The sequence below is a fragment of the Pelodiscus sinensis genome, chromosome 28, assembly GCF_052426305.1.
Source record: "Pelodiscus sinensis isolate ZL-2025 chromosome 28, ASM5242630v1, whole genome shotgun sequence".
NCBI classification, from domain to species: domain Eukaryota; kingdom Metazoa; phylum Chordata; order Testudines; family Trionychidae; genus Pelodiscus; species Pelodiscus sinensis.
The window spans coordinates 15,504,214-15,530,134 of NC_143079.1; the positions used below are offsets into that span (position 1 = coordinate 15,504,214).

Genomic DNA, 25,921 nt, shown 5'->3' on the forward strand with positions numbered 1-25,921 from the left:
AGAGAGACTGATCGGCATTTTCGTGAACAGCTGGGGATCCAGTCCAGCACACCGGGGAGGCAGAACGCACAGCACAGAAGCCGTTCAAAGATGGTGCCAAATGCAGGCAGAAGCATAGGGACTGCTGGGATGCAAAGCGATTCATCCTTCATTGGGCAGGACCCAGGATGCCCTGTGCCTCTTAACATACCTCTGTGGCAGAAGAGAAGAGGCACTGTGGGATAGCTACCCAGAATGCACCGCTCCCAAAGGCGCTGGAAGTGCCGTGAGAGTGGCCATGCCGATGGCTGGCAATGTCAACACCCAAATGCATCTTCACTGCTGCGCTCTGTGAGCAGCGCTGGAACTGCCAGTGGAGACTCGGCCTTGGTCTGCTTAGGAAGAAGGAAGCCACATGCGCAGGCCCGTCTACACTGCAGTTTGGGGTGTGGTCACAGCTTGGGTAGATACATGGGGGCACAAGCTAGCAACACAAATCCACACCCAGGGTACCATGGGGGCTTGCACCACGTATGCCCCCCCCATCCACACTGGTATCTTTAACCATGCTTGGATAAAGCTGCAACTGCATCGTGGGTTGCAGTGTAGACAGGCCTCCAGCACTGCAGGCCATGGGCCGTGCATTTTTCTCTCTGAACTCCCAGTTGAATTCCACACAGCCAAGTTCAAAAGTTGCCTTTTTCACCAGCTGATTTTTTTCCACTGCTGAATGCAGTTGCTTTATGCATTTGAAGCGTTTTAAAAACATCGGTCTGACAGCACGCAGGGTCACGTCTAGTTGCTGAGGTCTCTGGCGAGTGAGCTGTAGTTCCCCCCCCCCCCCGCCCCCCCCATACACACTTTTTAAAAAGCACTTTGCTGAAAAAGTCTGAGGAATTCACCTTTGGGCGATCACTCACATGCGGGCAGATATTTGGTAATGGGCTCTCCCATCTGGCAGACAAAAGAACAAGGTTCACAGCTGGAAGTGGAAGCTAGAGAAATTCACACTGGAAATAAGGTGTACATTGTTAACACAGAGGGTAATTAACCATTGGATCAATTTTCCAAGGGGCATGATGGATCTCCATCGCTGGCCATTTTTAATCAAATGGGACATTTTCCTGAAGCAGATGCTCTAATTCAAATTATTTCAGGGAAATTCTTTGGCCAAGACAGTAAATTAGCTGATCACAGTGGTCCCTTCTGGCTTTGGAATCGATGCATCTAGGTCAGGGTGGGGAACCTTTTTTGGGTCGGGGGCTGCTGACCCATAGAAAAATCAGTCAGGTGGGGGACAGCAGGGACTGGAATGTCAGTGCGGGCTCCTCAATGCTGGGGGTGGGGGCAGAGCCCTGAGCCATGAGGCTGGATCCAAGCAACACAGGGACTACATGTGGCCCCTGGGTCTTCGGTTCCCCAGCCTGATCTAGGTTGTGCACCTGTCCCACAGTCAAAAACCCAGAATAGTCTTCCACAGAGAGATGGTGCTTGGCCCCTTGCAGGAGTCAGCCCTTAAATAACGCGATCGTCTTTAGCTCTTCTTCAGGTCTGTGTGGCTCAAAAGCTTAACTATTGAATCTTTCTCCTCTAATCATCTACGGCTACGTCTACACTGCAACACTATTTCAGGATATTTCAGGGGGTCCGGAGTATCCTGAAATAGCTATCCTTCATCTTCACAGCAAGCCCATTATTTCACCTGTTCCGACATCCCTGTAAACCTCATTCCATGAGGAGTCAAGTATCAGAGGGGTTGCCATGTTAGTCTGGATCTGCAAAAGTGACAAGGAGTCCTGTGGCACCTTATAGACTAACAGATGTATTGGAGCATAAGCTTTCGTGGGCAAAGACCCAGTGCGTCAGATCATAAGGCCTATAAGGTGCCACAGGACTCCTTGTCACTTTAAAAGAGCAGGTTATTTTGAAATGTACGTAATAAGTTATTTCGAAACAAGATGGAAATAAGATCCACAATTGGAGCTATGCAAATTGTGTATCTTACTTTGACCAACGGTGCAGTGTAGATGCACCCTTAAGGGTACGTCTAAACTACATGACTCCGTCGAGGGAGCCATGTAGATTTGTTTGTTCAGCAAAGGGAAATGAAACCGCGATTTAAATAATCGCGGCTTCATTTACATTTAAATGGCTGCCACGCTGAGCCGACAAACAGCTAATCAGCTGTTTGTCGGCTCAGCGTGCTAGTCTGAACACTCCCACGCCGACATGAAAGCCCTTTATCGACCTCCCTGGTAAACCTCATCCTACGAGGCATAACTGGGCGGTCGATAAAGGGCTTTCATGTCGGCGCAGGAGAGTTCAGACTAGCGCGCTGAGCCGACAAACAGCTGATCAGCTGTTTGTCGGCTCAGCGCGGCAGCCATTTAAATTTAAATGAAGCAATTATTTAAATCGCGGCTTCATTTCCCTTTGCCGAACAGCCTAATCTACATGGCTCCATCGATGGAGCCATGTAGTTTAGACACACGCTAAGTATGTTGGATACTTGCCACTCAATGATTCGCTTCATGTAGGTCACCGAATACCCGGGAGATTATAGGAGTTTTTGCTTGCTGCCAACTTCCGCTGGATCTGAATGAGCAACAGGGAACTCATTCTGCTCTAATCCCCAGAGCCCCCCAGACCATTTGTGTGCCATGCTGCGCTGCTGCTTATCAGGAGCAACAGCAAAGATCAGAAACAGACCCAAAGCCTCCTAGCAAGGGCCTGATCCAAAGACATTCATTTACTTCAGGGGGCTTTGACTCAGGCCCTACAGGACATAGTAAGTTTGCAGAAAAGTGGCTGAACATCCATTTACTTCAGTGGCATGTAGCCACTTCTGACAGACTCTGGCCCCAACATGCGGGTCACAAGTGGTAATACTTTTACATGAACACCACGGTCTCATTTTATGTGTTGGCCTTTTATCCTCTCTGTTTGATTAAGGCCCAAGCTTGCACCTGTCGAAGGCTATAGCAAAACTCCCATTTAATTTCAATGGGAACAGAATCTGCTGTATCAGCGGTTCTCCAACCTCAGCAACCTGTGGGCCCCCATTTTGATTTAAAATTTTGGGGGACCTCTCCCCCAACTTTTCACTGAGTCCCTGACCCCGCTTGCTCCATACCCCCTCCCCTCACTTGCTCTCCATCACCCTCACTCTCTTTCACCAGGCTGGGGGCAGGGTTGGGTTGCTAGGGGTGTGGACTCTGAGGTAGGGCCAGGGATGAGGGTTTGGGGTGTAGGGGGCTCCAGCCAAGCCAGTGAAGGGCACTGGCATGTTGTGTGGGGGTGGCTATGGGAGGGAGTTTGGGTGTGGGAGGGAATTCTGAGGGCTCTGGCTGGGGGTGGGGATAAGGAGGTTGGGGTGAAGGCGGTTCTGGGCTGCGGCAGGAGTTGCATGCAAGGTGCAGGCTCCAGGAGGCTAAGTAGTAGTTCTGCAGAAAAGGACCTAGGGATTACAGTGGGTGAGAAGCCGGATATGAGTCAACTGTGTGCCCTTGTAGCCAAGAAGGTGAATGGCATATTACGGTGCGTTAGGAAGAGCATTGCCAGCAGATCCAGAGGAGTGATTATTCCCCTTTTTTTGGCTCTGGTGAGGCCACACCAGGAATACTGTGTCCAATTCTGGGCCCCACACTATAGAAAGGATGTGGACACATTGGAGAGGGTCCAGTGGAGGGCGACCAAAATGATGAGGGGGCTGGAGCATATGACCTATGAGGAGAGGCTGAGGGACTTGGGTTTGTTTAGTCTGCAGAAGAGAAGAGTGAGGGGGGATTTGATAGCAGCCTTCCACTTCCTGAAGGGAGGTTCCAAAGAGGCTGGAGAGAGGCTGTTCTCAGTGGTGACTGATGGCAGAACAAGGAGCAATGGTCTCAAGTTGCAGTGGGAGAGGTTTGGGTTGGATATTATGAAAAACTATTTCCCCAGAAGGGTGGTGAAGCGCTGGGATGGGTTCCCTAGGGAGGGGGTGGAATTTCCATCCCTAGAGGTTTTTAAGTCTCAGCTTGTCTGGCTGGGATGATTGAGTTGGGTTGGTCCTGCTTTGGGCAGGGGGCTGGACTTGATGACCTCCTGAGGTCTCTGCCAGCCCTGGGATTCTATGATTTTAGGAGTGAGTTTGGGTATGGGAGGGGCTTGGGGTTGGGGGGCGGGAGAGGGTTTGATGGGGTTCCTGTCGGTACTTACTGCAGATCCCAGGAAGGGGCCTCTGACCCCTAGGCGCATGGGCAACCAGAGAGTCTCTGTGCGCTGCCCTTGTGCCCACAGGTGCTGCCCTGCAGCTCCCATTGGTCCCGGTTCCCAGCCAATAGGAGCTGCGGAGGAAGCACTGCGGGGGGCAGCCTCCTTGGGGACCAGCGGGATCTGGCGGCGCTTGCAGGCGCGTGCAGAGCCGGGGCAGGCGGGGAGCTGCCTGACCCCCAGGAGGGGGAGTTGTTGATCCGCGGTCCCAGGTGGAGAAATACTGAGGCGCGCGCGCTTTCCGTGCTGTATGGACCGTGTGACACTCGGCTCCCGTGTCCGGCTCCGGGACTCGCTCTGTTTCGGGATCACTACGGAGCCACCAAACTCGGATTCGCTCATTGCAGAGGCATCAAGTGACCCCCCCCCAACTCCCTTGGCACAGCCTGGCCCATCCCCCCGCCTGTTTCCTCCAGCCCGATCCACCCCGGGCCTTGCTTTTCCATTCCCGCCCCATCTGAATGCGAAACGGCCCCCCCGCCCAGGCGTAGCCGGAGTGCCTGAGTCAGCGTTAGCTGCGGCCTTCGCCGGTCCCCCCCGGACCAGGTCTGCATAATGGAGCATTGATCTATGGAACAAAGGTGGAGAAATTAATTGGAAGCAGCCAAGCAGCAGGCTCTGCGGGGTGGGGGAAGCCGGTGGGGCAGGGATGTGACCCCTGTATTTCTCAATGACTCTCGTCCGTTTCAGGCTGAATTTGTAGATTTACAGCCCCTCTGTCCTTGAAATCCACAACGGGACAGAAGCACTGCCCCTCGGCCAGCTTCCCCCCCCCCCCCGCCCTTCCCCCAACACGCAGGGTAAAACAAAGTCCTGGCGCGTCTAGAGCCCAATGTGGAAATGGGCAGACCTGCGTGGGAATCCACGGAGTTATTCGACCGTGTAAAAGTCCGAACGGAGCCTCTTTGGGGCCGGGTACCCCACCCGCAACAGACCTGAGCCTCTGTAGCCCCCACCCTGGCTCGCCTCTCTGCCGCTCTACAGTAGCAAAGAGCTGGTAGGTTTCAGTAGCTGAGCGCTACCCCTTATGACACAAGGCAAGAAAGCCGGTCCTGACAGCGGCCTGTGTTCGGGGGCTGCCCGCCTATGCAGCCACCCTGCCCGTCAGGTGCAAACCTCAAACCATCGCAGGCTTGACCCGCATTCCCATCTGCATAACCCGGCTGGGTTTGGAGGTCTCCTCCCCCCCCATATTCCAGTCACCTGGCCCTCGGGGTTTGGCTCAGTCCGGGCCGAAGGGAATCAGAGAATCCAAAGGGGGCTGGATTTCAAATGCATCCCGCTTCTGATGCAAAGCCCCGACTCTCCTCTCCTCGCAGCCGCACGACCCTGGGCTGCACTGAGCTAAGCCGGGGAGGGCGAGTCCTTTTGACAAGCGCAGTCTCCAAGCCGCACCCCCGCCCCTCCCCCGCATCTTTTTGTGCCAAGCAACGTTCCTGCAAGTGGCCTTTCAACCCGCGGTGGCCGCAGGACACGGCTCCTGCGAGGGACGCAGCTGGCCTACCTGCAGATGCCACCGCTGCGTTTTCGGGAGTCGGATTTTCAAAGAACCTACCTGGCCCTGCGCTAGGACGCAGGGAGCCCGGGGCGCGTTCCCAGAACCGCCGCAGACAGACACGGGAGCGCTAAGGCGCAGGCCTGCGTGTCATGTGGCGGGTCCTTTCGCTCGCCTCTGGAGCGCGGTGGCCCAGAGGAGGCCCCAGTAACAGGGCCTGGCTCCGAGGGGCGATGCGCCCTGCCCCCCGCGGGCCCTGCTAGGGCAGCCAGAGGCGGATCCGCGCTCCGCGGCACCAGCTGTTTGGAAATCTTGGGCCACGACAGTGACAGGGCAGAGATTTGTTGCGGGGGGGGGGGGAGATCCGTGTCCCCTCTTCTGAGCCCTCCTGTCCCATTCGCAGCCTCAGGGAGGAAATGTTCCCCGCCCGCTCTGCCCCGTCTCCCCGCTGCTCCTTTCTCCAGGGCTCTGCCTGCCTGGGCGCTTGCTGCTGCCTCTAGGAACCCCTGGGGGAGCCCCCGGCCCCCTGGCTTCCCCGCAGCCTCCCGCCCAGGCCTGGCGGCCCTTCCTCCCGCAGGCAGGGGATGGCTACTGGTCTGCTCCTTCCCTGCCCTTGGCCACTGCCTGGTCTGGATGGACCTTGGGTCTGACCCGGCCTGGCCGCTGCTCTCCGCCCCCCCCCCCACCCTCCTGTCTGAGGCTTGCTCCGAGACTGCAGCCCCCTGGGGCCACCGGCCGAGGCGCCCCCTCCCAGTCCGTCCTGGCGAGCGACACGCTGATTGGCGGGCAGGTCCCAGCTGTAGCCAGCGCGTGCTGATAAGGCGAATCTCAGGCGCCCCGGAGCCCCCCCTCGCAGCCCCCTCCCTGCCAGGCGCGTTTCCAATTGGCTGGGCCTTGTTCATTTCCACCGGCAGGAGGAAGCGGATTGGCGCTTGCAGGGCTATAAAAGGGGAGCGCCGGACGCATTGTCCCCCCACCCCTTGTGTGCATCGCAGACCCAGCGTCGTCCTGTCCCTGCCTCCCACCATGAGCTACGGCAGCGACCTGCTCTACCCAGCCTCCTCCTACAAGAAGCTCTTCGGGGAGACCTCTCGCCTCTCCTCCCGGGTCTACAGCAGCTCGGCCGCTCCCCGGGCCGCTGGCTACCGCGCCCACCATGCCCGAGAGTCCTACGCCCCCTCCTACCGCAAACTGCCCGCGCCCGGCTCGCTGGACCACCTGGACCTGCTGTCCCAGTCCAGCGCGGTGAGCAACGAGCTGAAAATCGTGCGCACCAACGAGAAGGAGCAACTGCAGGGGCTGAACGACCGCTTCGTGACCTACATCGAGAAGGTGCATCAGCTGGAGCAGCACAACCGGCTGCTGGAGGCCGAGGCGGCCCTGCTGCGCCAGCGCCAGGCGGAGCCCTCCCGCCTGCAGCAGCTCTACGAGCAGGAGATCCGCGAGCTGCGCTCCAAGGTGGAGGAGCTGCGGCACGAGCGGGACGAGGCGCAGCTGGAGAGCCAGCAGCTGGCGCAGGGGCTGCAGCGCCTGCGGGAGCAGAGCCAGGAGGAGGCGCGGCGGCGGGAGGAGGCCGAGCTGGCCCTGCGCGAGTACAGGAAAGACGTGGACCACGCTACGCTGGCCCGCCTGGAGCTGGAGAAGAAAGTGGAGTCGCTGCTGGACGAGATCGCCTTCCTCAGGAAGGTGCACGACGAAGAGGTGGCGGAGCTACAAGCCTCGCTGCAGGATGCGCAGGTACCGGCCCCTTGCACGGCGCCTCCCTGTCCCCTGCGCCCCTGCCCCGCGCTGCGCTCCCCTCCCTGCGCCCCTGCCCCGCGCTGCGCTCCCCTCCCTGCGCCCCTGCCCCGCGCTGCTCTCCCCTCCCTGCGCCCCTGCCCCGCGCTGCGCTCCCCTCCCTGCGCCCCTGCCCCGCGCTGCGCTCCCCTCCCTGCGCCCCTGCCCCGCGCTGCGCTCCCCTCCCTGCGCCCCTGCCCCGCGCTGCTCTCCACCCCCTGCGCCCCTGCCCCGCGCGACGCTCCCCTTCCCAGCGCCCCTGCTCAGCTCCATGCGCCGCCCTGTTCCGCGTTGCGCTCCCCTTGTCTGGACCCTTTCCCAGCCTTGCGCCGCGCTCCTCTCCGCCCACATCCAGCCCTGCGCTCCCTGTTCTGTATCTCCCGGACCAGCGCTGCTGCGCTCCCCTCCTGCCCTGCGCGGTGTTCTGATCTCCCCGCGCCCCGCGTCCCGGAGCTCCCCTCCCCGCAAGATGCCCGGAATGGTGTGCCCGGTGTGGCGCATCGCACCGCCAAGGGTGCGGCATTCTTCCCCTCCGCCCCCCCCCCCCCCCACACACATCTTCTCTGTGCTGGACGCGATGTGTTATTCGCCCCCATCACTCCGCTTCTCTGTGCTGGGTGGACAGGGCGTGGCACCCAGGCACAACAGGGGGGGGGTCTCTGTCTCGCACATCCGCCCCCTTTCTGTGTGCAAATGTGGTGGGTCCATCGTACGCCAGCCCCCAATTTTTATCCATCCATAGGCTGGGCCGATGGTGGGTGTTCCTTACACTCCTCTCCTCTCCTCTCCTCTCGCCGATGCTGAATGGAGAGATCCCGCATCCAAAGCGTCTCCGCCCGAGCTCACTGGCAGCTTGGCTGTGCTCAGGCAGACATTTGGCTGGCTCCTGGCCTCAGAGCCCCAGGCTGCAAAGGCTTCGTGTGCTGGCTCGTCCCCTCTTCTCCTCCTTCATACTGAACGGCCAAGGGGGTATTTCCATAGGCTGCTTTTCTGACCCCAGAGCGTTGGGCAGGTTGGCTGGAGCCCCTCACCTCCATGGCCTTGAGATCTGGTCTCTGAGCCAGTTCTGTGACCCCTCAGCAAACTGCATTGATGACACCCTTATCAAATCCGGCTGAGGCCGAAGCCTCACTGGTACGGTAGGTACCGCGTGCCCGGCGTCCCTACCAGGGCAAGCACAGCGCTCACAATGCCAACCTCTTGTGCCCACGCATGTGCTAGTACAAAGGAAAAATGGAAGCTTAGAAAAGAAGGAAAGTCCAGGCTTGGCTTCATTCACCTGGCTAGGTTTCCAGTGAAGTGGTGGGACTATTTCTTTCCATGCGGGGAGGAAAACAATCAGATTCTTAGTGCAAAAAGTAGCTAGAACAAGTAAATTGGTCGGCAGTGCATGAGAACAGCCGGTACCGCAATGAGCTTGTGCTGTGCCGGTTGATGGGCAGCTCCGGGACCATTCGTCATTTGTCAGGCAGGCTTCACTGATGTCCACGGTTGCAGGGCGTTGTCCGACAAATGTTAAAGTGCCTGGGAAGGTCTGAAAATACCCAATCCACAAGGACAAGCACAAAGCAGGTTAGGGAAGGGACTTCACTGGTGCAGCTGCATTATTGATGGAGCAGAGGACTCTCCTGGGCTTTGGAATCAATAGCTGGTGCTGAGGAATTGTAATGCAGCCTTGAGTCTCCAGCTAGAGTCCTCAAAATGTAGCTGGAAGGAAGCAGGGGAGTCACCTGGCCCAGAGGTCAAGGCAGAACCAAGGGGGTGGGCAGACTTGTTCAGGGTGGAAATTGTATGGCAGGCCAGGGATGTTCACAAACTTGGGTATTGGGATGCAGGGGGTGGGGGTTCCAGCTGGGGTGCGGGCTCTGGGGTCAGGCTGGGGAGGAGTGGATAGGATGCAGGGGGGTGCTTCAGGCTGGGATGGGGAGGTTCAGAAGACAGCAGGAGGATCAAGGCTGAGGCAGAGAGAAGGGGTGCTGGGGGAGGGGTTCAGGGGTGCAGGCTTCAAGCAGCACTTACCTCCAGCAGCTCCCAGACACATGTCCTCATTCCAGCTCCCATGCAGAGGTGCAGCCAGGCAGTTCTGTGCACTGCAGTTGCCATCCCCACAGCTCCCAGTGGCTGCAGTTTCTAGCCAATGGGAGCTGCAGAGCCCGTGCTTGGGGTGGGAATAGCATGCAGAGCCCCCTAGGTGCCCCTGTTTCTGGGAGCCATGAGTCCTTAAAGCCAGAGATGGGGCTTCCACAACCTCCTCCGAATACTATTCCAGGGCTTAACTACTCTTACAGTTAGAAAGCTTTTCCGAACTTTTGTATTTACAGCACCTAGCACATTGGGACACATCCTCTTCATAACAGCTCTTAACATATTTGAAGATGATCAGATTTCCCCTTCAGTCGTCTTTTCTCAAGACTAAGCCTGGCCATTTTTTAAACTTGGCTCAGATTTTCTAAACTTATGATCCTATTGTTGCTGTCCTCTGGGCAGTCTCCAATTGACGCACATCTTTCCTAATGTCAAATTCTAGGTGCCAAACACAGCACTCCTGAGGTTCACTGGGCTCACTGGAACAAGACAGTTACCAGTGTCTTACATGCGATGCTCCAGTTAACGCATCCCAGAATTATATTAGTCTCTTTTGCAGCTGCATCATGCCACTGACTCCTGGTCAATTTGTGATCCACTACAAACCCTAGGCCATGTTCAGCAGTACTGCCACCACCCAGTTATTCCCCTTACTTCCCTTTGCAGTGGATTTATTTCCTTCCTAAGAATAGTTCTTTACATTTTTCTTTATAGAATTTCATCTTGTTGATTTCAGACCAATTCATGGTCATTTTGAATTCTCATCCTGTCCTCCAAAGTGCTTACAACCCCTCCCAGCTGGGTGTCATCTGAACATTTTATAAGCACATTCCCCATTTCATTATGCAAGTCATTAATAAAAATATTAATGCCAGACTCATGACTGGCCTTGTGGACCCGGTTTGACAGTGACCCATTGATAAATATTCTTTGAGTAGGGTCTTACAACAAGTTGTGCACCCACCTTCTAGTAATTTCATCTAGACTCTATTTCCCTAGTTTGTGTATGAGAATGTCAGATGGGACTGTCAAAAGCCTTAGAAAAATCAAGATCTATCACATCTACTCCTTTCCCCCACCTGCTAAGCCAGTAACCTAGAGAAGGAAACTATGTTGTCTAACATGATTTGTTCTTGACAAATCTATGCTGGCTGGTCTTTACAACCCTATTATCCTCTAGATGCTCACAAATTGGTAGTTTAAGGATTTGTTCTGGCATCTTTCCCAGTATTAGTTAGGCTCACTGGTCTATAATTCCCAGAGTGTTCTTTATTGCTCTTCTTAACAACAGGTGCTGTGTTTGCCCTATTCCCATTCTTGGGCCTCACCCATCCACCATGGGTTTTCCCTGAGATGTTGCGAGAAAAAATTCAGATGACCAAAGCTTTGGCTAATGAAGATTGGCCTTATGGCTGACTCTCGAGATTGGGCTTTGAGATGAGGTCTGCTACAAATTTCTTGTGTGACTGTGGCAAATTGCTGAGCCTGCCCCAGTTTCCTGTCTGTAAATCTCAGGATGGTACTCTCCCATTCTTTGTCTAGATCATTAACTGTTAGGCATAGGGATTATTTCAGTCCTTGTATGTACAGCACCTAGCACACCGGAACACATAGGTATAATTGTGATTATACTACAGATAGACTTTAGAGGGGCAGAGCAAGGGGGGTATGGCTATGAGTGTAACAGGGGAATTTGACTGCTTATGGTGACAGTAATGAATTTTGCACGGTGTTGTCAGATTTCAGAGGGGTAGCCACATTAGCCTGTTTCAGCAAAAACAACGAGAAAACCTCTGCAGCAGCCCACACAAGCTTCTGCTCTAATAAATGTGTTAGTCTTTAAGGTGCCACAGGACTCCTTGTCGTATTGTCAGAGTTAAACCTAGAACTCAGAATCATCTGCTTTGCTCCCGCTTGCTGGCTTTGTCCGCTTGTTCCCTGACAGTGGCTGACAGCCCCTCGCTGATGGTGTGACTTGCAGCCATGGACATGTTTTAATGCTTTGCTAGGTCAGAAGCAGGCTGCAGGAACAAGCCAGCATCACGAGACCCCTTCAGCCTGGGAGTTGCATCATCTTCCACTAAGGCTGGATTCAGTGGTTCTTAACGCGTTTCAGTCCACAGACCAAGAGGCCAATCAAAAAATTTTCGTGGACCACCTCCTTTTTGAGACATGATAAAAGACATTTTTCATTTTGAGACAATGAACATTTGGTTTGAAATTTATTTCTTAACAGAGTTTTGGATTCTCTTCTCACTGACAAGCTTTTCAATGTTTGGAGTAGTACATTCTAATGCACAACGAATATCACTTTCCACTGCAAACCGATTCTTCTGTTTGGCCTTAACATGCAACAAACACGAAAATCCAGTCTCACGCATATAAGCTGAAGCAAATAGCAAAAGAAATCGGACTGCGTGTGCTGACAGATTTGGGTAACTCCCGGTCATGCTGACCCCAAATTTGTCTGGTAGTCACGCCGTGTGACTTTGGACAATGTTCCTGTGGACCACTGAAAAAGTCACCATGGTCACTGGTGGTCCATGGACCACCAGTTGAGAACCACGGAGCTATGACAGAGGCGTGGCACGGAAGTCACAGAAATCACAGAAGCTGCGACTTCCATTGACCCTCCTGACATTTTCTACCCCGGGGCTGGAGCTGACAGCTGGCCCCCCACCCCCACTCCTAGCCCCACCCTGGTGGAGGGGAATCCTGCAGCTCCCCAGCCATGGTGGGCAGCAGAGGGACCCTGTAGCCCCCAGCTACAGTGGGGGGATCCCCCAGATCTCCCAGCTGTAGGAGGCCAAAGGAACCCTACAGCAGCCCCTCCCCTGGAGACAGCAGAGGACCTCAGATTTCCCACTCACCATAGCAGCGGGGGACCCTGAAACCCAGCATCAGAGGGTGCCGAGCCAAGCCCACTTCCCCTTTTTGCCTGGGATATTTTTAGTGAAAATCTGAGACCCATCACCGGCTCCTGTGAATTTTTATTTATTGCCCGTGGCCTGTCCGTGCCTTTTACTCAAAATACCCCTGACAAAATCGTAGCTGTAACTCTGACTGCAGGCAGAGCTGTACAGAATTTGGCAGAAACACTGGGCACTTTAAGTGAGTCCCTTCACTCTGGGATGGGGCTATGGCAGCAATACAGAATCACCTAGGACTGCCGGGTGGAGGATGCAGAAGGACGTTCAATTAAGCTATTTTGCTCACCAGTCCTGCACCTCTCTGTGGCATGTCTAAAAATAATGCTGGACTTGTCAGTCTCTGCTTCTCTGATGCATTCCTTTGAGCCCAGGTTAACGGCCATGTGAAACCTAGTAATTGCTGGGATACTGACGTTTAACATCCCCATCCATCCATCCATCCATCCATCCATCCACATACCCCTGTCTGTCTGTCTGTCTCTCTCTCTCCATACACATACATCCCTCTTTTTCTCTACGCACAAATACACCTATGAAGAATGTCTGTCTAATGCTGCTGTCTATTTATATCCATCCACCAATGGTCTTTTTGCCTGTCTGATCTGTCTTTCTGCCACATATTTACTTGCCATGATTATATAGGCACAGAACTGGGGCAGGCGGTCAGCTGGTATAAACTCACATAGCTCCATTGGATTTGGTGGGGCTCGACAGATTTACCCCGGCTAAGAGTCTGGTCCCCTATCATTTGTATTTTAAAGTTCTGCCGTAGCGTGCCTGTGGAGGTGGGGGCCAGCGATGTTCCAGGTAGGGGACATTCTGCCATGCACTGGTGGGTGCCCACTCCCTGTCCATCAGTCCAGTTCGTTAGGACTTATTCCTGCTCCGAGTATCTGAATCATTTGGCCAGCTGCGGGGGGCAAGCGACTTCTCCCCCTGCCTCCAGGCCATCCCAGGACAGATGAGCTCCAGGGCCTTTCATGCCTGGGGGGAGAAGAGCCATGTGGCACTAAATCCTCTGACCCCACTTCTGCCTTTTCCTTAACTCCAAGAGCCTCTGTAGTGGGACCCCGGGGTGCTGGGCTCCCAAGAGGGACGTTCTCCACCTGGGAGCCCTTTGTCCTCCAGCTTGCTCCATGCACACTCAGCTGTTCCACTGTGTCCGGAGCCCTCCGCCTCCTTGGGCAGGAGAAGGGGGAGGGTCTGAGCCATCATTCAGGGCTTGCCGCCTACCGTGGCAGGCAACGGCACCGAGCAGCTTCAGTGCCTTTGTATTCCCAGCCATTTCCCTGCGATTCATGTTTGCGTGTGGTGGGGTCCCCGGCCAGGTCTCGGTGGAGCTGGACATGAGCAAGCCTGACCTCACAGCCGCCTTGAAGGAGATCCGCATGCAGTACGAGGTCCTCTCTGCCCGCAACCAGCAGTCGGCCGAGGAGTGGTACAAATCCAAGTTTGCCAACTTCACCGAGGAGGCGGCGCGCAGCAACGACAGCATCCGCCAGGCCAAGGAGGAGATCACAGAGTACCGGCGCCAGCTGCAGGCCCGCAACATCGAGATCGAGGCGCTGAGGAGTGCCAACGAGTCGCTGGAGAGGCAGCTGCAGGAAGCAGAAGAGAGGAGCAGCGGGGAGATCCAGAACCTGCAGGTAGGTGACACTTGCCCACAGACCCCGGGGTCCTTGTCATTTCTAGGCTCAGCCCTACACAGCAGTGGCGAAAAGCCAGATGGCATCTAGCAAAGATTCTCCGGGGCTTTCTCTCGATCACTTGTGCAGGCTGCGCTTTCGGGTAAGTTTGCAGTGGGAAGAAGACAGGCCTTGCAAAGCGGAGGGATGTTCTTAGCACACCTGGCACTGCCTGGTGGAAGAGACGAATGACTGTAGCCTTTCTGTAATATCGCTCGCCTGTTCTCTTCAAGCCCTTTGAAAACATTCATCCCCTACCTGCCCTTCAGCCCCTGCTGGTGGCGACTGTCAGTATTAGTCCCACTGCTCAGCTTGGGAAACTGAGGCACAAAGCATCTCTTCATCTTTGGATGCCTCTGGTTTTGGGTGTGATTTCCCGAGGTGCTGGGCACCTTGAATTCCAATTGCAGTCAATGGGACTTTTGAATATCGGGCCAAAAAGTCTCAAGTTGGACTTACACAAATGGTGACCTCCCAAATTGTTGGAGTCTTTGGAAACTGTAGATCAGCGATGGGCAACCTGGGCTAGGGAGTGGGGCACATGAGCGGGCCGCAAGATTGTCATAACCGAGATGGTCTCTCGGGGTAGGGCAACTTTCTCACTGCTCTGGCGGAGCTAGAATGTGCAGGCTGTGCCGATTGAACCTAGCAGCGCTTGGGGTGAATGGAGAGGGAGCTCACGGCTCTCAGTCAATGCTGGGTGCAATCAGCAAAAAATGACATTGACAGAAACCAGCGGAATCTGTCAACCCCAGATCTAAGCGACTTGCCCGAGATCAGGCTGAGCCAGCATTAGAACCCGGGATCTGATTAGTCTATTTTGACGGATTAGGGACAGAACAATTAATAATCCCAGGAGCTCCTTTGGGGAGATGCAGAGCTCACTTGCTAGAACAGCAAACGTCTGAGGTGCTGGGGAAGGGACCCTCCCAAACGAAAGTTTGGTCATATCCGTAAATGCATCAGATTGCTACTGAGACGGGGGTGTGCGCTGTGTAAACCCCGTCCCTGCTCTGTGGAGACTGCAGTTGAAATAAACAAGGCAGAGGTGGGAGGGGAAAAAGGTGAAATGACTTGCCCTGGTCAAACGGGAAGTCAGTGGCGTGGCCAGGTATAGAAATGCAGTCCCGTCTGCACCCCAGTCCAGCACCCTAATCCGGTGGACCACACCGATACCTCCTCACGAGGCCTGTTTGAACAGTGTGTCGGAGGGAGGGGCGCTAAACACAAATGAGAGGGAACCGCTGACCTGATTCTCCCTTGCACTTTATGCTTTGCAGGAGACCATCAACCAGCTTGAAAATGCTCTTAGGACAACCAAGGGAGAGATGGCTCGTCACCTCAGAGAGTATCAAGACCTGCTGAATGTGAAGATGGCCCTGGATATTGAAATAGCTGCATACAGGTAAAACGATACCCAGAAGCCTTTTTCCCTTATCACTTGGTGCTGTTCGATGCTGGCCCTCACGCCTCTGTGCAGAGAACCAGATAACTGGAACACTGTAGCCTGCATCAATGGGCCCTCTAATCTTTTTCCATGCATCTGCAGATTTTTTTCCGGCCACGTATAGAATAAATTTTTCTGTGTGCACCGAGGCACGTGCCAATGTGCACCACCAGTAGAAACAAAACCTAGCTGTGGGCACTCTGCTAATCAGCTGGGTGGCCTCGGAATCTCTCCTGAGGGGCTGCACAAGTGCACGGCCTGCAGGGAACGCTGCCCTAGATGTTCCATAAGCTTGTGTAGCGATCCATGTGTGTGATCCACGTGCGCAATCCCCCTGTCTGGAATGAGGAATGTAGATTTATTGCACCAGATCTCCAGGTTCCGCTCAGGGCTAGATTAGGTCAAAAGTCTTTTTTTCCCCACCGTGCCATGATCACCTAAGCCGGGGTGGGCCAAATCTGGCCGGCCTAAGGCTTTGATCTGGCCCGTGTGGCTGTTCCCGGCCCCACCCCTTAGGACGTTGCCTGGGAGCTCGGGACACGTGAGCCCTTCCAACTGCTTCTATTTAAAGAGCTCGCGCTTCCCCTGCACCTGTCAGGCTGGCAACAGGTCCAGGGACAGCGCGAGCCCTTTGAAGAGAAGCCGTTGGAAGGGCTGGTGTGTCCCCGGCTCCCAGGCAACGTGCTAGCAGCGAGGCCGGAAGCTGCGAGCCCTTTAACTAGCAGGAACTGAAGGGCTCGCATGTGATATCCAGGAGCTGCAGGGGAAGCACAAGCCCTTTGAGCTGCTTCTATCTAAAGGCCCCGCCCCTTTCATCTGAGGCCCCGCCCCTTCTGGGACTGCCCATGACCTCTTCAAAAATGATTGCTCACCCCGATCAAGTCTGATCCTCTGTCTCGCACCAGGCAGAGAACAGCCTAGAAATGATTAGAATCCTAGAGCTGGAAGAGACCTCAGGCGGTCATTGAGTCCAGCCCCCTGCCGCAGGCAGGACCAATCCCAACTCAATCAACCCAGCCAGGGCTTTGTCAAGCCGGGACTTAAAAACCTCTGGGGATGGAGATTCCATCCCCTCCCTAGGGAACCCAGCCCAGTGCTTCCCCACCCTCTTAGGGAAATGGTTTTTCCTAATATCCAACCTAGACCTCCCACCACAACTTGAGACCATCGCTCCTTGTTCTGCCATCTGTCACTACTGAGAACAGCCTCTCTCCAGCCTCTTTGGAACCTCCCTTCAGGAAGTTGAAGGCTGCTCTCAAATCCCCCCTCACTCTTCTCTTCTGCAGACTAAACAAACGCAAATCCCTCAGGGTATGTCTACACTACCCCGCTAGTTCGAACTAGCGGGGTAATGTATGCATACCGCACTTGCTAATGAAGCCCGGGATTTGAATTTCCCGGGCTTCATGAGCATAAGCGGGGAGCCGCCATTTTTAAATCCCCGCTGCTTCGAACCCCGTGCAGCGCGGCTACACGGGGCTCGAACTAGGTAGTTCGGACTAGGTTCCTATTCCGAACTACCGTTACTCCTCGTGAAACGAGGTGTACCGGTAGTTCGGAATAGGCACCCTAGTCCGAACTACCTAGTTCGAGCCCCGTGTAGCCGCGCTGCACGGGGTTCGAAGCAGCGGGGATTTAAAAATGGCAGCTCCCCGCTTATGCTAATGAAGCCCGGGAAATTCAAATCCCGGGCTTCATTAGCAAGTGCGGTATGCATACATTACCCCGCTAGTTCGAACTAGCGGGGTAGTGTAGACATACCCTCAGTCTCTCCTCATAGGTCATGCGCTCCAGCCCCCTAATCATTTTGGTCGCCCTCCGCTGGACCCTCTCCAATGCGTCCACATCCTTTCTATAGTGGGGGGCCCAGAACTGGACACAATATTTCAGATGTGACCTCACCAGGGCCAAATAAAGGGGAATAATCACTTATCTAGATCAGCTGGCAATGCTGCTCCTAATGCACCCCAATATGCCATTAACCTTCTTGGCTGCAAGGACACACTGCCAGTTACCTCCTCATAGAAGCTAATCAGATTGGTCAGGCACGACTTGCCCTTGAATCCATGTTGATTATTCCTGATCACTTTCCCCTCTTCCAAGTGCTTCAAAATTGTTTCCTTTAGTATCCCCTCCATGATTTTTCCAGGGACTGAGGTGAGGCTGACTGGTCTGTATTTCCCTGGATTGTCCTTCTTCCCTTTTTAAAAGATGGGCACTACATTTGCCTTTTTCCAGTCATCTGGGATCTCTCCCCATCTCCACGAGTTTTCAAAGATAGTGGCCAAAGGCTCCGCAATAACACTTGCCAACTCCCTCAGTATCCTTGGATGCATTAAATCTGTGCCCATGGATTTTTGCATGTTTAGCTTTTCTAAACAGTTCCTAACTTGTTCTTTCCCCACCAAGGGCTGTCCACCTCCTTCGCATACTGGGTTACCTAGTGCATTTGTCTGGGAGCTGACCTTGTCCATGAAGACTGAGGCAAAGAAAGCATTGAGTACTTCAGCTTTTCTAGGTCACTAGGTTACCTCCCTCACCCAGAAAGGGCCCCACACCCTCTCTGATCCCCTCGTATTGCTACCATGCCTGTAGGAACCTTTCTTTTTATCCTTCACATCCCTTGCTAGCTGCAATTCCAATTGTGCTTTTGCCTTCCTGATAACTCCCCTGCATTCTCGAGCAATATATTTATACCCTCCCTAGTCATTTGTCCAAGTTTCTACTTCTTGTAAGCTTCCTTTTAAGCTCACCAAGGATGTCCCTGGTAAGCCAATCTGGTCACCTACCATGTTTGCTTTTCTTGCCGCGCATTGGGATGGTTTCTTCCTGTGCCTTTAAGGCATCTTTAAAATACTGCCAGCTCTCCTGGACTCCTTTCCCTTTCATGTAAGCATCTCAGGGAATCCTGCCCATCAGTTCTCTGAGGGTATGTCTACACTACCATCCTAGTTCGAACTAGGGTGGTTAATGTAGGCAACCGAAGTTGCAAATGAAGCCCGGGATTTAAATATCCCGGGCTTCATTTGAATCTTGCCGGGCGCTGCCATTTTTAAAGCCCTGGTAGTTTGGACTCCGTGCCCGCGGCTACACGCGGCACGTGGAACGAGGTGTACCGGTAGTTTGGATTAGAGAGCCTAATCCAAACTACCTACTCCGTGCCACGTGTAGCCGCAGGCATGGAGTCCGAACTACCAGGGCTTTAAAAATGGCAACACCTGGCAAGATGCAAATGAAGCCTGGGATATTTAAATCCCGGGCTTCATTTGCAGCTTCGGTTGCCTACATTAACCACCCTAGTTCGAACTAGGATGGTAGTGTAGACATACCCTGAGGGAGTCAAAGTCTCCTTTTCTGAAGTCCAGGGTGTGTATTTTGCTGCTCTCCTTTCTTCCTTTGGTCAGGACCCTGAAATCTACCATCTCCTGATCACTGCTTCCCAGGCTGTCACCCACCTCTACTTCCCCTACTAGTTCCTCCCTGTTTGTGAGCAGCAGGTCAAGCTGTGCATGGCCCCTGGTCGGTTCCTTCAGCACTTGTACGAAGAAGTTATCCCCAACATTCTCCAAAAACTTCCTGCATTGTCTGTGCGCTGCTGTATTGGTCTCCCAGCAGACGTCAGGGTGATTAAAGTCCCCCATAAGAACCAAGGCCTGCAATCTGGAAGCTTCTCTCAGTTGTCTGAAGAAAGCCTTGTCTACCTCATCCACTTGATTCGAAAAAGAGCATCTGGACTACAATCAGTACTTTCAAAAAGAAAGCAGTCTGGATGCTCTCCTTCGAAAAAGCACAGTTTGCGTTATAATGCCTTTTTTTGAAAGAGCACTTTTGAAAAAAGGCGTTATTCCTCATAAAACGAGGTTTTCCACAGTCGACACAACCGCCACGTTCTTTTGGTTTTACTGTTGACAGAACACGGCGGCAGTCTAGACGCAGGTGAAGTTTTTTTCGAAAACAAAAACAAAAAAAACCTTGTAGTCTAAACACACCCTCAGGCTACATATACACTGCCCGGCTGTTCCAAAATTAGCTTATTTCAAAATAGCAGGACTACACTGCAGGGAAGCCTCAACATTAGTCCGAGGCAGGCTCCCGTAAGGTAGACGCGCTATCTCCATTTAGAGCCCCAGGAGGCAATGAGGAGGAAGAACTTCGAATGGCTCTGGTGAGGCCAGCGAAGCAGCAGTTGTGGGTCTCCACACACCTTATTTCGAAATAGCTATTTTGAAAGAGGCGTTACTCCTCGCAGAAACAGGTTTATAGATTTCAAATAAGCCGCCTGTTACTTTGAAATGATTTCGAAATAACAGAATGGCTGTGTAGACACTCGCATTGCTCTCAAAATAACGGTGTCGTATAGACGCACCCTTAGATGTAAATTAGGGATGAAAAGGGTTAACTGGTTAACCGGCAAGCCTTGCCTTACCAGCCTGCTTTCTAGGGGAATCAGTGAACCGGCGCCTGGCCCAGCTGCTGCAGCGCCCCCCTCCCGTCGCCCACGGCCCGGGGAGCAGTTAGCTAGCTCAACCGATAGTTCAACCAGTTAACAATTTACATGGGATTTGACACCCCTCATGGAAACGCCCTTCCGTTGTCTCTGGCCTCCCCTTGCTCAACAGCCATTGGAGATGCAGGCAAAGAGCCGAGCCAGTGTTGCATTGTCCAGGGCAAACTTGGGTATTCGCCACCTCCAAAGTGCCGGCAGCCCCCTGTCACGCTACATCCACCACCAGCACACATGCCCCACAGCGATGATGCTCCAGCCTGGGAGCATCCATGGAAAAAATCGGTGGGTGTTTAGCACCCACCGGCAGCCAGCTGCCCCCTCCCCCAGCACCTCCCGCTTGCTGGAGACCCCACCAATCAGCTTTTCCCAGTGCCTCCCGTGGTCCCGCCCACCGTAATCAGCTGTTGGTGGCATGCAGGAGATGCTGGGAGGGAGGGGGAGAAGCAGGGATGGGAGGGATCAGGCAGGGGCCTGGGGCGGAGCAGGGTATCAGTATCCCCGGGCCCGGAGGAGGCCGGTGCCGATGCTGTCGATGGGGAGCGTGCCCCAGGTGCTGTTCCTTCATGAAGCAGCAGCTTCACTAAACTTTTTCCTTTTTGGTGTGTTCCCCCCCCCCCCCCCCCCCGCACACACACAGGAAATTGCTGGAAGGGGAAGAAACGCGGCTGAGCACTGTGAGCAGCGGGAGCACCTTCGGCCTCGGCTACACGTTCTCGTCCAGCCCTTTCTCCAGCGCAAAAGCCTTCTCCACCAGCACGGTCACTGTCCGCAAGGAGGAGAAGCGAGACCTGCAGGAAAGCAGCAAGGACCCCAGGCTCTCAGAGGAGCTGAAACCTGTGGCGGAAGACCAGCCCGGAGAAGACAAGGGAGAAACCGCCCCAGCCAAGAACTAAGCTGGAGTGAAGGCACTGTGCTCCACCCCCAGGGGAAAGGAGCCCCTCAGAGGCGAGATTACATTGTGTCCTAATGTAGCCAATTACAGTAGCACTGAGAAGCAACATCACCCAGTGGCTAGAGCTCTGGCCTGGGACTCAGAGACCTGGGTTCCATTCCCAGCTCTGCCACTGACCTGCCTGGTGACCTTGGGCAAGTCACTTCACCTCCCTGTGCTTCAGTTTCCTCTCACCTGGTCTGTCTTGTCTATGTAGATTGTAAGCTTCTCTGGGCAGGGACTGTCTCTGGCTTCGTGTTTGTGCAGCGCCTAGCACAAGGGGGCCTTGGTCTCCGTTGGTGCTACTATACTAATGCTTATAGATCAAAGGGGTGTGAGTGTGCGTGTGTGTCCCCTGCCCTCTCCAGGCTAGGTCATCAGTCTGTTCACACCGCCTAAGGCGGTAAAATATGCCCGTCCCTTCAGTGGGACCAGAATCAGGCCCCTGCACAACAGTGGCCGGGGCTCCTACATGCTCCAGTGCTCTGTTAGCTGCTTCACTTCCCTTTCTTGCTTGGACTAGGCTCTCCCCTTGGACTAGGCTCAACTGAACAGGGCGTTGGCTGGTGGAGCTAGACCCTCAGTACCCAGCTGGGGTCCGGGCTGAAGTAAATATTGAAATGCCCGTGGATTCTAGCAGGGACGGGGGGATTTTATTGATCCTACTATGGCAGACTTGGTCCACCTGCCTGAAAGGACTGGCATCCAACCACACGAAATACCCCAAGGAACCCTGGTGAGACCGAGTGGGTGCAAACGGTTTGTCTAAAGCCCCAGGCAGCCCTGTGCTTCAGCAGCAGCTGGACCCAAGGTTCCCATAACTCAGTCCCTGCCCCGCATGGGGTTGCGCCATCTCCAGATGGGGCCAATGTGATCCTTAGTGAGCACAGGGCCCCATTGTGCATGCACGGTGTGACCTCTCATGTGAGGGGCGGGCGAGCTCATGATGCCCGGGGGAGGGGGCCATTTTGTTCTCCACGCGCCATACGGCTGAGGTCACGCTGTTTGGCTTTTCAGACTCGTGTCCTCGGTGCTGGCTGGGGAGGGAAGAGAAGGCTCAGAGGGGGAGCTGTTAGTCTGTAACTTTAAAAAAACCTTTAAAAATGAGTGGCCCTGGAGCACCTTAGAGACTAACGGAAAACGTCTAGACAGTGTCCTGAGCAGTCCCCCTTCCCATTGTCCTCTGAAGAAGTGGGTTGTGCCCCCAAAGCTTAGGAAACCGTCTGGATGTTTATTAGTCTCTAAGCCCTGGTCTACACTCGGGAGTTATTTTGAAATAACGCCCCCCCCCCATTTCGAAATAATTTCCTAGTGTAGACAGGCCCAAAGGTGCCACAGGACCACTTGTGTTTTGGGGGGAGGAAAGAGTTCATTAAAATGGGGGCAGAAGCCCCAATCTGAAGCAACACTGGGCTGGCATAGAGGGTGGGCCAGTCGCTTCCATTCCCTGCCCTTGCTGGGCTTCCTCTCCACACTCAGCTGCTCCCTCGGCGTGAGGCTCTTTCGCTCTGAGCCCTCGCTCTGCCTTTGCTGGGTCGGCTGAGCTCTGCCAGCAAAGCCTTTCTAGCGCAGACAAGGCCACGCCCGACGAGCAGACAGGAAAGCTCTGGTTTAGCGGCACCTTCTGATGCGTTTGCTCCCCTGGAACAGCGCCTGACTCCATAAGTGGTCTCGCTGGGATGCTAAAAAGGGTGTCCGTGTAAATAAGGATCCTGAGAACCTGGCCCTTGCAGATGGATTTCCACAAGCGTATACTTGCTATGGTTGAGGTGGAGCTAATTTGGCCCAGGGTGTGCAATTTGCAGCGTTCGAGCCCTTCCTGATGAATAGAGGATTTATAGCTCTTTAGAAAATGGGATTGTGGGATGGCTGGGCAGTTTGCATCACTAAAAGTTCCTGTGAACTGAATTTGAAGACGTGTAACATCTGCAATGCCGAAGATGCTAAGGCAATTCAGTTGCTGGAACTACCCTGCGGAGAGACCGTCTGCAAACTCAGTCAGGGTATGTCTACACTACCCCGCTAGTTCGAACTAGCGGGGTAATGTATGCATACCGCACTTGCTAATGAAGCCCGGGATTTGAATTTCCCGGGCTTCATTAGCATAAGCGGGGAGCCGCCATTTTTAAATCCCCGCTGGTTCGAACACCGTGCAGCGCGGCTACACGGGGCTCGAACTAGGTAGTTCGGACTAGGTTCCTATTCCGAACTACCGTTACTCCTCGTGAAACGAGGTGTACTGGTAGTTCGGAATAGGCACCCTAGTCCGAACTACCTAGTTCGAGCCCCGTGTAGCCGCGCTGCACGGGGTTCGAAGCAGCGGGGATTTAAAAATGGCGGCTCCCCGCTTATGCTAATGAAGCCCGGGAAATTCAAATCCCGGGCTTCATTAGCAAGTGCGGTATGCATACATTACCCTCCTAGTTCGAACTAGGAGGGTAGTGTAGACATACCCTCAGACATGCTTCCATTAACACCTCTGTGTTATTTGTCTTTCTCCCTCCCAACCCACGAATGTACCAGAGGGGCACAAAGAATTGTATCAGGAACTTAATTGTTCCATAGAAAGAATTAGTGTGATGCTCTGAATGTAGAGTAGACAGTGATTAATCGCGGAGGAGACGAGCTCTGCTAGAGAGCTTGAAGTAGGCTTAAAACTTTAGACTAGAGCTGGCCAAAATGGCTTGAATTTCAAAACGTTGACAATTTCAGAATTTGACAGGTGAAGGGAAAAAAATAGGGAGAAACTTTCTCCCCATTTTTCAATCGATTGTAGATCAGGTGCAAATGTTGCCTTTCAGACCAGCACATGAGAGAGAAATATTTCACGCCGTTCTTTTGCGACTGGTTTGACCGCATTAGACCGTTGCCGAATGAAGGTGCATGGCCTTGCGTAGAGTGTGTATGTGTGTGCGTAGTGGAACGTAGACGGATCATAAGCCACAGTGGTTATTGCAAATGCTCTTTCTTTAATCGGTGTGACGTGTTGGTTTGAGGTGTCGCTTTGCATGAAACGACCTTTCAAATCATTTGAATGTGACTTTCCTCTTTTTCCATGGAAATGTTCTTTGTTTATTCAGAAGGGAAATGACTGGAAAACCGAAATCCCCCAATAAACAGTATGTTGGTGTCTGAAGAAAAATGTGATTTGCGGCTTGTGAACGCCTCTGCTGAACACCCTGGCCCAGCTCCCCAGTGTTGAGCCATTGCTGGAGCTGTGGAGCTGGGTTGGTTTTCACCAGCGGGGGATTAGGACTCTCTTGTTAATGCACGTTCCGTACTCTACCTCTGGTCTCTGGCTTCAGAGTGTTTAGTTCTGCACGTACTTTGGGTTTGTTCATTTCTTCCCCCATTGGAAATGCTGGGCCAGATCGTCAGCCGATGTAGATCAACGAGAGCCATCCCAGGCCCTGCACTTCAGGGGGCCCCGTGGCGGCCACCCCAACTACCCTAAGGATGAAAGGAACCCAGCAGATTCCTGCTTGGCAGCAGTAGCGGTCTCCCGCCGTCACTGTGCAGGGGGTGGGAGCCAGAGCGGCCTGGCAGCCTGCCCCGCCACACCACCCTCTTGGCCCACGGCCCATGGCTTCTCCGCGGTAGTGGGAACCGAACGCTCCCCCTGGGCGCTCTGGCGTCCGCCACCCGCGCGATGAATATGGGGCGGGGGCGATCCTTGCTGCTACCGCACCAGGCCCCCCTAATGCCCCCGGTCACATTGCTCAGGGAGGGGGCAAAGGGTGGGACAGGGGAGGAACTTGGGTGGGGTTTGAGAACATAGGGGGGCAGGCCTTGCAGCAGAGGGTTGCCCTGGGGCACTAGGGGCGCCCCCTTCGGGACGGCCTGAGATGGACGTAGCTCTGCCGAAGTCAGCGGCAGCGCACCCGGCTTTACACTCGCGCAGTCGCTGGCTCTGCACTTACGCCCGTTGGGGGCACCCCAGCCAGGGGGCCTGTTAAGACTCTAGCACTGGGCCATCTTTGCACAGGGATCGGTAAAGATTGTGACACAGGAGTTGGGGTGGGAGGGACCAGACGAATGAAACTCAGTCTGCGTGTGGTTACACGGGGCCCGCACGAGGGCCAGCCAAGCGGGATGGGGCGGGGCCAGGAGGGGCGGGGCCAAGCAGGGCGGGGCCAAGCAGGGTGGGGCACGAGACCGATCACAGGCTGCCGCGGAGTCAGCAGAACCTGTTTTGCTCTTGGTTTTCAATTGGCTCACACGGCGTTGGGGAAGGACGTAATTGTAAATCATGGAGGGGGAGAGTAATAAATACATTTAAACTAGTTCTTTTAATAACCAAAAAATAATTTGAGAGCTTCGGAAAATGTCTAGTTCCCCGGGGGCCGCCTTTCCCTAGCTGTTTGTGCCCATTTGCCCGTCACAATAGAGACGATCACATCACAAACTCAGACCGCACAGAACTGCCCGGGCCAGGGCGGGCAAAATATGGCCCGTAGGCTGGATGTGGCCTAGCAAACAGCCAGAGCCGGCCTGTGGGAGCCTCAGGCAGGCTCCCTGCCTTCCACGCCCCCGCACGCCACTCACAGCAGCCAGCTATGGGGGCCATGTGCTTCTCTGAGCACCGGGAGCCCCCGGGCAGGACTCCCCCACTGCTCCCTGCCCCCTGCACCATCTCGCAGTCTCGTGGCTTCCAGCCAGTGGGAGGTGCCGGGCTGTGTTTGTGGTACAGGCAGCCCACAGAGATGCACAAGTCCCCGCAGCCGGCTGCTCTGGGTGAGCAGGGCCACAGAAGGCAGGGAGCCTGCTTGAGGTTCCTGCTGCACCCAACCTCCGTCCATTAACACCATGGCAGCGTGCGGCTCTTCATCTCTTCT

At 54.5% G+C, this 25,921-nt stretch overlaps 1 protein-coding gene across 1 annotated transcript; it reads left to right on the forward strand.

Annotated features, from left to right (window-relative positions):
• Positions 1-6,671: 6,671 nt before the first annotated feature.
• LOC102452496 (low molecular weight neuronal intermediate filament-like) lies at positions 6,672-22,631 on the forward strand. The gene is made up of 4 exons (XM_075910766.2): positions 6,672-7,462; positions 13,845-14,162; positions 15,482-15,606; positions 20,793-22,631. Exons 1-4 carry the CDS (start codon positions 6,752-6,754, stop codon positions 21,046-21,048), a joined length of 1,410 nt encoding a protein of 469 aa, XP_075766881.2. The 5' UTR covers positions 6,672-6,751; the 3' UTR covers positions 21,049-22,631.
• The last annotated feature ends 3,290 nt before the right edge of the window (positions 22,632-25,921 follow it).

Coding starts and splice junctions, on each gene's coding strand:
- LOC102452496 (XM_075910766.2), top strand. CDS start 6,752: ATGAGCTACGGCAGCGACCTGCTCTACCCAGCCTCCTCCTACAAGAAG. Junction 7,463..13,844: donor CCTCGCTGCAGGATGCGCAG/GTACCGGCCCCT, acceptor GTCCCCGGCCAG/GTCTCGGTGGAGCTGGACAT. Junction 14,163..15,481: donor GGGAGATCCAGAACCTGCAG/GTAGGTGACACT, acceptor TATGCTTTGCAG/GAGACCATCAACCAGCTTGA.